The sequence below is a fragment of the Protomyctophum bolini genome, assembly GCF_963924005.1.
Source record: "Protomyctophum bolini genome assembly, chromosome: 8".
Taxonomy (NCBI): Eukaryota; Metazoa; Chordata; class Actinopteri; order Myctophiformes; family Myctophidae; genus Protomyctophum; species Protomyctophum bolini.
In genome coordinates this window covers 31,422,963-31,435,311 of record NC_137869.1, presented here as the reverse complement: position 1 = coordinate 31,435,311, position 12,349 = coordinate 31,422,963, and the positions used below count along the sequence as shown (strand labels likewise).

The window sequence follows — 12,349 nt, the reverse complement described above, 5'->3', positions numbered from 1 at the left end:
AATGGACAGATAATGCAAGACGTCACGATTATTGCATACAGGAACTATCTCACGGGGCAGAGATAGTCCGGACATGCAATATAAGTTAGTGGAACCGGGGGACAGGGCATAACGTCATTGAGTGCAGTTTGCAGTCTGTTAGAGCGAATACTAACTTCAAGGGCAAAAACACAGAGGCTGGGTGTTATGGCAAATGGAAACAAAACAATTCTTATCTACCAACGCTAGCTAGGAGAGCAGTGTTACTATCTAAACTCTGGCGGGGCCAGAACCATACTATTTTACAGTCAGTGGGACAGCGTGACATCAAATGTCAGTCACAGGGCAATGCATAATCCATAATTTGGCAAGACCATAGGAGACACCGGGTCATAAGATTAAAAGGGCAAAGGACTCATGACCATCACCCACAAAACCACAGAAAATACCTAACACCATGTCCATTTCCAAATAGTGTTCATCCATTTAATGGCACTGTAAAGTCTTTATGATCTAATCTAACAGTAAAGCTGTCAATGCCTTGTCCCACAGATACTTTATGTAGTAAAAATGTTGTTGGTGAGCTTTGATTATTCAAAACAGAAGCCTCATTTGTTTTGTGTAAAGTGATTTGCATTGCTGTTCTCATATTTCATGGGAGCGCCTTAAATCGCATCCACTGGTAAAGACCGCACCTTGAAAACGGTCAATCGAATTGGGCTGTATTTTTTACATGAGGATTTGAGGTAAACGAAGGGAGAGGGGCAAAGGGGATGAAGGTATGAAGGAATGAGAAGATACGGGGAAGTAATGAGGGTGAAGGTTGTAGGTATGAATGGAATATAGGGAGGAGGGAATGTACGGATGAAGAGTTGTAGGGATGAGGGGATGTTGGGATAAAAGGATGAAGGAATTAGGGATGAGGGGAAGAAAGGATGGAGGGGTGTGTGGTTGAGGGAATGGGTTTAGAGCACTTCTGAATCCAGATTCCAGAAGCAGGTGAGGACGGAACAAAGGGGAGAATGGGGTAGTGGAGGGTTGCGATATACAGAGCATGGCACATTTTAAATGCTTTTGCTTTTTTTAATCATCAAAAGTCACGACGAGGAGTGATCCTGCAGCCAGTTGGCAGGCATTCAGAAGGGGTGTTACAGACAGTAGAGTACTGTACGCCTACTCAGTTTGGCTCAGCGGCATTTGAAAATGAATCGTCTGCAGAACTAAAGGAGTGTGGACATTAAAATAAACACTGAGGATTTACCAGCAGTGGTCTTCAAAGCAGGGCTGCCATAAGACTATACTAAACCAAGTACTTTCAACCTGGTGTCTTTCTTTTGGGCGTGTCATTATTGTCCAAACTATTTTGTAATAGGTGTCCCGCAGCCAGAGGCTGTGGTAATTTTAGGGTCCTTGGCATAGAAACTTTGGGAACCCCTGGGATAGACATGTGTTATTTAGGTCCTCAATGGCTCCCACTCTCTCAGGATGGTAATCCTAAACCACTGATGATTTTTAATAGCCTCTTGGTCTGTTGCATCAGGCATGGAGGTGTGAGGGCTTCGATCCAGGCCCCAGCCCCTCTGAGAGGCACTAACGCATCCTAGCTGACAACCCGGCTTCATCTTTAAAAGCTACATCACTCCTAATAGCTGTCAGCCCGAGATGTGTACAGGAACAACTTAATGTGACCGGACACTCTCGTTCAGAGAGAGGCACAGAGGAGAAGGAGGGAGCGAGGGAGGGAGGGGAGGGAGAGGAATAGTGTGTGCGTGCATGCGAGAGAGAGAGAGAGAGAGAGAGAGAGAGATGGATCTGAGCCAACAGATAGGGAGGGGTGGCAAGGGAATTAGCAAAATAAAGAAAAATGGAAGTTAGCAATAGAAGAGGGTGGACAGAGTTGTATACAGTAGTGAGAAAATGGTGTATAGTAGTAGAGGAGAGGAGATAAGAGAGAGTGGCTCCACTGCTACGATGCAGGTAGCAGCCTCTCTTTCAATGTTTAATGACGGAAGGTCCGATCAATAAACATTACACAAGGTCCGAATGTAACCTCATCCTACAGGAGACAAAAGTTGCTCTAGTGGCCAAGGAGGAACTTTCCGCCTCTCCGTCCATCTGATAAGGTTTACGGGACTGAGCTTTCCCCGGCAGCCAGCAGAGTCATTTGGTCTTTCTGCCAGAAGGGCCTTAGCAGAGTTCTTTAATCCTCAGGAGATCAGAGAACCTGATATGCCCCCTCAGCCAGCCCAACTGGCCCTTCACATCTGCTATTCCCCCCGGAAGTCACTGTATATAGCTATGTCTGGCCATGTGTGCGTGCGTGCGTGCATGTGATTTGCGACCATTCCTATGTACTTGTTTATGAGTTCTAGGAAAATGTATGAGGGGGGTGGCGTATCTATACTGTATGTATTTTTGTGGTGTATATTCATCTCTGCTATACCTTTCCTATAGAGCAAGTTCATGGCTCTACAGAGATTTTCCAGAAACAATAACATTCGTTTCCCAGTAGTTCCTTCCTAAAAACCACATATATAATCTATAGGGAGTATTACTGGGATCTCTGTCATGTAACACCTGTTTATGTCAGTCACAGACAGTGGTGAAAGCTATACCACAATATAAAAACACTTTGTTAGAAGTAAAAGGCCTGTATTCAAAATACAAGTCCAAAATGTATTGGCATCAAAATATACTTACCGTACCAAAGTAAAAGATGTTCAACGTATTCAAAAATAGCAGATCTACTAGCTCACAATGGTAAATGGTGCATTTATATACATATACATGTACATGTAGTATAGTGCTTTTATTCAAAGCGTTTTATATAGATTGTGCATTTCATTCCACCAACCTGCACACCAGGAGCAATTAGGGGTTCAGAGTATTGCTCAACACTGGGAAGCTCTCGGTTCCCATCCAGCCGATCTACCGGCCACTCTACCACTGAGCAATGCAATGTTGTGAGTTTGTAGATCATCTATTTTCTGAATAAAATAGTAACTAGTCTGTCTGCGCTGTCAAATAATTGTAGTGGAGTAAAAGTAGTAATATATTTACTTATTTTTTAGTAATAAAGTATTGAAAAATGGAAATAATGAAAAAGTGAAAGTACCTCCAAATTGGGCTGAACTGTACTTCAGTACATGAGTAAATGTCCAGTCAACAATTCAGGTCCCTGGACACTGCTGGGTTTTTCGGATTTTTAGCAGCGTTTTTCCACCAGTTTTCCGGAAAACGTGTCCAGTCTGCAAGGACCTTTACATGTACTGTTTGAGTTTCACACCGGATTTGACACACTGTTGAGTGACACACGGCATAAATTCAGTGTCAAAAACAGCCAACTCTTAAGAGGGCTTATAAACCACAGCATCTCTGTTTTGAGTCAGATCATGGTTGCATGTCATCCCTCCCTCTCTCTCTGCCCTAGCGTTCCTGTCATTCTTCGCTGTACTATAAATAAAAAGGATCAAATGCCCAAAAACCTTCATCCTAGAATCTCAATTTAACCGGCTCTTTCGTCCTTCACTTCGTCTCCCCTCCATGACTGAATTCATTTTCATGGATGAAAGTAGCTAGCTAGGGATCATAGCCTCCCCCTGGTCACTTTATTACATGAAAGGTTCTTTCATATCAAGGCCCTAACATCCACACGTCTCCTGCCTTTGTCCCCTACAGACTGGAAGAGTGGCATGTCCGTACCTACAGACATCGCCATAGCCTACCTGATCCAGGGAAGCTTCTATGGGCACTCCATCTATGCTACAGTCTACATGGACTCCTGGAGAAAAGACTCTACTGTCATGGTGGTGCACCATGTCATCACTCTAGCACTCATCAGCTTCTCCTATGCCTTCAGGTATGGTCCGTTTGTTTGGCGCTTGGGTTCAACGTTTATGACATTGAAGAAAAACATAACTTAATTTCACACGTGAGTGTAATGTATTTTAGATGGGTTTCATGACATCTAATAATAGACAAATGCTTAAATTTGAATTGCAAGGTTGCCACCTGACTACAATGTGCCTAATGTGTGGTTAGGGAAAGCAGCATATGGTCAGCTTGGTTAAATCATGACAGCCTAATGCAAATTGATGGATGCTATACAGCCATCTGTTTAATGTGCGATACCGAACCAAAGGTGTCCAGCAAAGCTGCAGGAAACCCGATAAGGCGGTGATGTGAAATGCTCCAGTGATCTTACTTGGTATAATCAAATAACGCCCCAAAATACACAGAGACCGACAGGAAATGGACTGAGATGAGGTTTTTCTTTGTCATTCAGCAAACAAAGGTTATGGCTGTCCTTGACACTGTTGTGATCCTAAACGTGACTTACTCATCTGTATGTACAGTAAGGCTCGGCGAACATAAGAGACACCAGCATCACACAACATGTTCTGAAGTTTATTCAGCAGCCACACACAGAGAATAAATAACCCATATTGGGAGGCATTTTGGTGTTCTCTCCAGTGTGAATTCTCTGGTGTGTTTTAAGGTTTGACATTTAAGAGAAGTGTTGTCCACACTGATCACAAGCATAGGGTTTCTCTCCAGTGTGAACTCTCTGGTGGCTTTTAAGGCCAGACAATGCAGAGAAGTGTTGTCCACACTGAATACATCCATAGGGTTTCTCTCCTGTGTGAAATTTCTTGTGTGTTTTAACGCTGGCCATATGAGAGAAGTGTTGTCCACACTGACTGATCACATCCATAGGGTTTCTCTCCAGTGTGTATTCTCTGGTGGCTTTTAAGGCTGAACATATGAGAGAAGCATTGTCCACATTCATAGGGTTTCTCTCCAGTGTGAACTTTCTGGTGGCTTTTAAGGCCGGACAATGCAGAGAAGTGTTCTCCGCACTGAATACACCCATAGGGCTTCTCTCCAGTGTGAATTCTCTGGTGGATTTTAAGTTTGGACATTGTAGTGAAGAGTTTACCACACTGATCACAGCAGTGGCATTTGTGTTTAGCCAAGCCTCTTTGTTCATTCACCTCTGGTAGAACAGGGAAGCCAGACTGATTCTTTCCACACTGACCACAAGGGAACAGTTTGAATTGCTTTAGCTATTAAAAAATAGCAGACCTACAAGTCGGTGGCACGCTTGTAGGTCTGCTATTTTTGAAAAATCGAAGAAGAACTGACATAGAAACATAGCTTTTTCAGAAAACTGTCAGGATGTAGAAGACATTTTTAGAATCTGATCTCAGGTCAAAATGGGTTAATATACCTTTTGCACAATTAAACCACATGATGTGACCAGAATATAGCATGTGACTGATACGGAAGACAGAAGACAGGCAAGATAGGATTGGAATAGGAATAGATAGAAAACATGATTGAACAACGGCATGCCTAGGCATACAGTATAGGTTTGCAGGTACGTGCACACATATACATCAAACTGTCTGTAAAAAAGTTCCATTGTGAAGTTCAGCCAGAGCTCTTTGAATTTCACTTATTTTCTTGCTGGGCTGTGACGTCATCGTACTGTTGTAGATTCAATAATCTTCCAAAAATGAAGGATTGACAGAGTTTTATGATCATAACAGAACAGACTTGTGCTAGACCAGTCCTCTTCATCATTCAGTAATTGGGACTTATGATCAAAAACATGATGTTATGTAAAAACTAAATCTTAAATTTGCCACAGACAAGGCCAAGTCTTGCCACGACATAGGCACATATTGATGCCCAAATTGATGAACATATTCTCTCCCATCTAATTTTAGCCTGATTAACCATTCCCCCTTGAAATCACATTGCATTTCTTTCAATTAAATGTGATCGTTGTGCATTGATTCAGTTTCTTGGCGGAACTTGCTCTGCAAATTTCATGTGCAATGATAATGGGTTAAAGAATGTGCACTGTTGTTATTTTTGTCCACTTAAAAAAACGTCTATAAAATAATTGACATAGTGCATGTGGCACGCATCTCTCCTCAGATATCACAACGTAGGTGTTCTTGTATTGTTCCTGCATGACATCAACGACATCCAGCTGGAGTTCAGCAAGCTCAACATCTACCTGAAGTCCAGAGGAGGAAGCTACTACCTCCTCAATGACATCCTGTCCAACATGGGCTCTGTTAGCTTCAGCATCACCTGGTGAGGCACAGTACACTCCTCTGATGATTCCCCTTCTGTCTCTAATTGTTCTCCTTTTTCGTCTCTTTGCCGGGCCCTATTTTAACGGTGGAACTGTAGTGCGCCATCCACCATGACGCATGGTATTAACACATTTATTGCTTCTGACAGAATTCTCCATCATTTAAAATCCAACCGTCGTCTGCTTCTGACGGAATACTCCGTCAATTAATGGTTTTTTGGCGATGTTTTTTGCCTCTTGCTCTTTCATTCTCTGTCTCAATATGTTCCCCTCTCTGTCTTTCTCTGTATTTTCTCCACAGCTCTGATGTCTCAGTGAAGACAAGCTAAGATTTAGACCAAACGTTTAAGGTCTCACTCTCTCTCTCTCTCTGTCTCTGTCTCTCTCTCTCTCTGTCTCTGTCTCTCTCTCTCTCTCTCTCTCTCTCTCTCTCTCTCTCTCTCTCTCTCTCTCTCTCTCTCTCTCTCTCTTTGCCAGGTTCTGGTTCCGTCTATACTGGTTCCCACTGAAGGTGCTCTATGCCACCTGTGTGTCCAGCCTCCAGTCTGTCCCCAACATCCCCTTCTACTTCTTCTTCAACGCCCTGCTCCTGGCTCTGCTCTTAATGAACATCTATTGGTTCCTGGTGAGGATGCGCACGCACGCACGCACACACACACACACACACACGCACGCACGCACGCACGCACGCACGCACGCACACACACACACACACACACACACACACACACACACACAGTACTATCTTGGTAAAACAGCACACTGCATTAGACTGGCTGGATCTTTAATGACTAAAATGATTAAATCAGAAACCGTTTTGATCAGTCACAGTCAGAGGTGGACAGTACTGTACTTAAGTACAGAATTTGTACTTAATTAAGAACAGATTTACTTAAGTAAATGTCCACCTCTGGTGGACAGTTTGATTTCTTGCTAATGTTCCACAAATGCTGTCTTGAAAAATAATCTCCTCTCCTCTCCTCCCCTGTAGTTCATCGTGTTGTTTGTGGTGAAGGTCCTGAAGTTGAAGGAGGTGAATGATGTTCGGGAGTATGAGTGGGAGGAGGGCTCCAAGGCAGCAGCAGGTCTGCTCAAACGGCCTCAGCCGGAAGACAATAATGATGCAGGACATCAAAACTCCACCCATGGGTGAGTCTATTAATGTAATCACATCAGTGACACACGGACATGCATTGACAGATTAAGAACCGTTTAAATCCATGATCACTGGCCTGGGCCGTGGCTCAGCGGTCCAGGCACCTTGCACTTCTAGCCCCCACTGCATGTCACCCCCCCCCCCCCCCCCCCCCATCTCTCTCCCCATTTCCCGTCAGCCTACTGTCTGCCCCTCTATAAAAATCAACTGTGAACTCAGTGGTGCAACACCCCCCCCCCCCCCCCCCCCCCCGGCTCTCTCTCTCATCTCTCTCTGTTTCTGGCGCAACAGCATCCCTACTGGTACTCATTCTCGTGCTCATTAACGTCACAGGGACACATAGGTGAACATGGACATTGCTGTTCCTTGGAGTGGTTGCACCACTCCAAAATATAAAATAAAAGGTGAAAGCCACAAAAAAAAAGAAAAGAAAAACATGATCACTTGCTCTCCAACTCAAAATGGAGCCTGTCTTTATGGCTCAAAAAAAGTGAAAACTTACACTTTCTAGATTTCCTGTTATCAGCTACAGATACTAGATAAGACATCATAATAAAGTAGGTGTAGTCAATTGCGTAACCAATGCCGCATTTAGCACCATGAGTGTGATCATTATCATTTTCCCCCTAAATGTGTCATTTATAGTTCCAAAGGTGCCATCATGTCACTTTCCACCTATAGTTTGTGTATCCACGTTTTTCCCCGCCAACGTACTGTACTGGGGCTCCTTGTGTGTGTGCTTTGCTTCATTCAGGCCGTGTTGCCATGTCTGCTTATTATGGGCTTGATTCTAAAGTGTATAGTAGTTGCTTATTTGGGCTTGCTTCCACATTTCTTCACAATAGTCAAGGCAGCATTTCATAATATGTGTTTATTTAAAGTCCTGAAGGCAAATCGTGTTAATTTATGGCATACATGTTTTCTAGGGGTATTAAGGTCTGCTGAATCCAAATCTGCTGTATGCCATGCTCAAAAATGGCCACTAAGCCCTCAAAATGGACCATTTAAAGATGGTGGCCACCACTATGCTGAAACATAATAAAACGCCTATATTTTTACTAAACAAAGGTAGAAAATAGATAGAAAATGAAGTGACATTTTTTATGTTTTCATATATGGGGAATCCAATTAAATAATCAGAATTGAAATCAAGTGTGAGTAAACTGCTTAAAACTCATATTTATTGTGAGAATTGTCATTTATTAAATCGTAAATGGTGCATTTATATATCTCTTTTATCCAAGGCGCTTTCAGAGATTGTGCATTCCATTCACACACACATTCATACACCGATGGCAGCAGAAACCATGCAAGGAACCAACCAGCACATCGGGAGGTTATAAAGTTAACCAACTCCAAAATACTTGCGAAGAAATTGCTTAAATAGCATATTGAATGCCTGTGCCATAAACTGATGGCCTAACTCAAATATCAGCCACAAACACCTTGTTTCTTCTCTCAGAAGGAGTTGAACCTCACAGAAAAGAAAAAAACACACACAAAATGTATTGTCACAGTGTGACCTAGTTCTGGCTGTGGGTGGAGCTTCTGCCAGAGTGAACACACCTGGAGACCATCACCAGTTATCAGGCCAGCCTTATTTAAGCCAGAGCCCTCTCCCTGCTCAGAGTTTTTGCCAGATTGTTTCTGTGACTGTTTCTGTGACTCGCTCAAGCTCTCAAGACATTTTTGCTGATCCTTCTTTAAGAACTGATTCTGACTCTTGCTCGTTTAAACTACGATTACAGTACCTCTGCCTCGCTGATTGACTATTAGAATCAGCAAAGTATGATCAATTCCTAAGAGTTCGACTCAGCAAAGCAAGCTGATATATTGGATCTTGTAGATGTGTGGGACATATACTGTGAAATAGCTCGAGATACTCAGCTAGCTGTACCACCTTTTCTGTGTCGGTGGAATACATTCAAGGATAAATTAGCCAATCAACTTGAGGGCATATATGATTTTGTTGTCCTGCAGGATCACACTCAATATGAACCTCGTACTGTATTGGTTCCATCAAACTTCCGGCATATTCCAGTGTCAGCAATGATGAAAGATGACACCACCAATTGCAATAGTCATTCCTTAATTCCAACATGAGGATCAGGATATATTCCTGAACATGGTTCATGTTGCATTGAATATCTGTAGTGACATGCTGTCACATCCCAAACCAAAAGGGATTGATATCAGTGATGAGAGAGCAATAGACTGTATACCTAACAGCCTCTACATGTTCCTTAACTTATTGCTAGGTGGTCAGCGTCTACTTGATGGTGATGAACTGGACAATGATAAGAATGAAGCAAGACGGAAGTTGAGAATTATTAGCATTGCTCAGGACCTCATGTACACAGCCAGTGGAGACAAATTCCTCACTCCAAAGCATAGGAATGGCCAGTACCCTACACCAAACTACAAGATCAAAAGAGTTGGTTAACATGTTTCACCAGGCAACCCAGATGAATACTATGTCATTGTCCACAGACATCCATCTGAACATATGTTGTGCCTTTTTTATTAAAATGTTTAAAAAATATTCCAAATATTTCGATTTATTCTCAATGTGTTTTTAAATAACGGATGTACAACCTCACAATGTGTCACTGTGAGCTTGTAGATCAGCTATTTTCATTTGTGCTTGTTTTCATAGACCTGGCCACTTGTTTCTCTTGCAAAACTGACAACACAGCAAGAGAAGGGAGGAACTTATGCACACACCAACGCAAAGACTTATGGGCTATATGAAAAATGTGGATAGGCAAGTCCAGCTAAGCTGCTGCCATATGCTATAAACCAGAACATGCATAGAACATGCCAACCCAAGTAAAACCATTGTTTACTTGATTAGTGGTAGTGTCTTTATCTTTAACTTCAGCAATATAGTGCTGAAGAAATATAGTGCTATAGAAATATACCGGTAGTGCTTTCAAATTTGAGAATTTTAACATGGGGCTCAATGGCAGACATTGGCACGTCAAAAAAGCACTTTCACCTAGAAACTCCACTCACACTTTTTATTATTCAGCTTACTGTGGAGACACATGCTGGAACGTTTTACTTTGAAATGTTTTGTAGTTTCTGAGTTATTTAACTTAAACGCCCAATGCATTCTCTATGCCAGTGATACTCAACCTCAGGCCCGCGGGCCACATCAGGCCCGCGGGACCATTATGACTGGCCCACCAATGAAAATCTAAAAAAAAGAAGAAAAAAAAATCTGGAAAATGAAATAAAAATAAAAAAATCTGAATGAAGTTATCTTTAATTACATTATTATAAGTAATACTATTAGAGTGGGGGGGGGGGGGGAGATGCAATGCAAATGAAAGACATATACTGTGTATCCCTATTCCCTGACATAATTTTATAGCTAAACGGACAGAATTCTATTTTATTTGAATGATGAAACCCAGCTGCCATTAATAGTTGGAAATGGAAATGGAAATTGCGGAAATGGAAATTGCGGAAATTGTAATTGCGGAAATTGCGGAAATGGTGGAAATGGAAATTGCGGGAAATGCGGAAATGGAAATTGCGGAAATGGAAATTGAGGAAATTGCGGAAATGGAAATTTCGGAAATTGTGGAAATGGTAATTGCGGAAATTGCGGAAATTGCTCTTCAGTTATAGCTATCTATTTTCAGGTAGATTGTTTTATTTTACTCTGTCAGCCATATCACTACTCATTTATTTTCATGAAAAAGGTCATAGCTGGGTAATCTAGGCACATTAGTGAAAAAGAACCGACACCGACAGCCTGTTTATTCATATTAAGCAAGATGATCATGTAAAAAACACAACAAAAACACATTTTACTGAAAGAAAGAAAGACATTATGAAACGTATTATGTATTTATTAAATATATATATATATATATATATATATATTTATATATATATTTATTTATTTATTTTAATCGATGGGTGGTCCAGCTCTCTATATGGCCCACCCAGGCCCACTCGTAGCTGCGCGCCTGCCCCATCTCCAATCTCCCCTTCATCTCCAAAATTCGCCTCCCAACTCAAGTCACACCTAATAATAATCAATTGCATTTTTATAGCGCTTTTCCAAGTGCTCAAAGCGCTTTACAATGGTTAATTCATTCATACATTGGGAGGTGAAGCGGTGAACAGTCAAGGCCAGCGTCCTCACTTCCCACATTCACACACCAATGGTGGCAAGCTTACACCGACCAACTCATTGGAGGCAATGTAGGGTTCAGTGTCTTGCCCAAGGACACTTCGACATGTGGATAGGAGGAGCCGGGATTCGAACCGCCGACCCAGGGATCATTGGACGACCTGATCTACCTCCTGAGCCACAGCCGCCCGGCTCCCCCCTACCTCTCCGATCTTCTCGAACCGTATGTCCCCCTCCGCCCCCTCAGGTCCAGTGAAGCCAACCTCCTGAAGGTCCGCAAGGCCAGGTACCGCACCTGGGGGGACAGGGCCTTCTACGTTTCTGCCCCCGACCTCTAGAATGCTCTCCCCAACCATCTCAGAGTTGCCCCCTCCCTCCTCTCCTTCAAAACCTCACTCAAAACCCACCTCTTCAAGATAGCTTTCCCCAGCTGAGGTCTGGTTAAGATGTCCCCCCTTCCCTTGTTTATCCTTTTACGTTTTTAACCTGCACTGATCTTGTACTTGCTTTGCTTTAATAGTTTTGTTTTCTTGATTAAAGATTGTTCCTAGTGTTTTATGTAAAGCGCTTTGGGTATTTAGAAAAGCTCTATATAAATGTAAGCTATTATTATTAAATCTGTCCGCAGAGTAGGACAGATTTAAGTAGAAATCACAAAAACATTTTTGTAATCTTTGACTCTAGTCTGACAAACAAACACATGCACTCTCACATGTACACTCACTCCTTCACACGCACGCATGCACACACGCACGCATGCACACACACACACACACACACACACACACACACACACACACACACACACACACGGCAGAAGGAGCAGCTCTGCCATAGGGGATTATTGTGTAAGTTGTCCAGATAGGTAGATAGGATCAAAGAGCCCCATGTCCATATGGAGATGTGATTATAGTGTTAACCTCCCCCACATCTTATCTTCCTGGCCTTGAGCTCTGAT

General features: G+C 42.5%; 1 protein-coding gene across 1 annotated transcript in view; it reads left to right on the top strand.

Annotated features, from left to right (window-relative positions):
- Positions 1 to 12,349, top strand: part of cers1 (ceramide synthase 1) — a 55,991-nt gene that overhangs the window by 37,542 nt on the left and 6,100 nt on the right. Inside the window, exons 3-6 of the mRNA XM_080769482.1 lie at positions 3,658 to 3,838; positions 5,926 to 6,087; positions 6,566 to 6,713; positions 7,080 to 7,237. Coding sequence (XP_080625608.1) covers positions 3,658 to 3,838; positions 5,926 to 6,087; positions 6,566 to 6,713; positions 7,080 to 7,237 — 649 coding nt within the window. The remainder of the gene's footprint in view (positions 1 to 3,657; positions 3,839 to 5,925; positions 6,088 to 6,565; positions 6,714 to 7,079; positions 7,238 to 12,349) is intronic.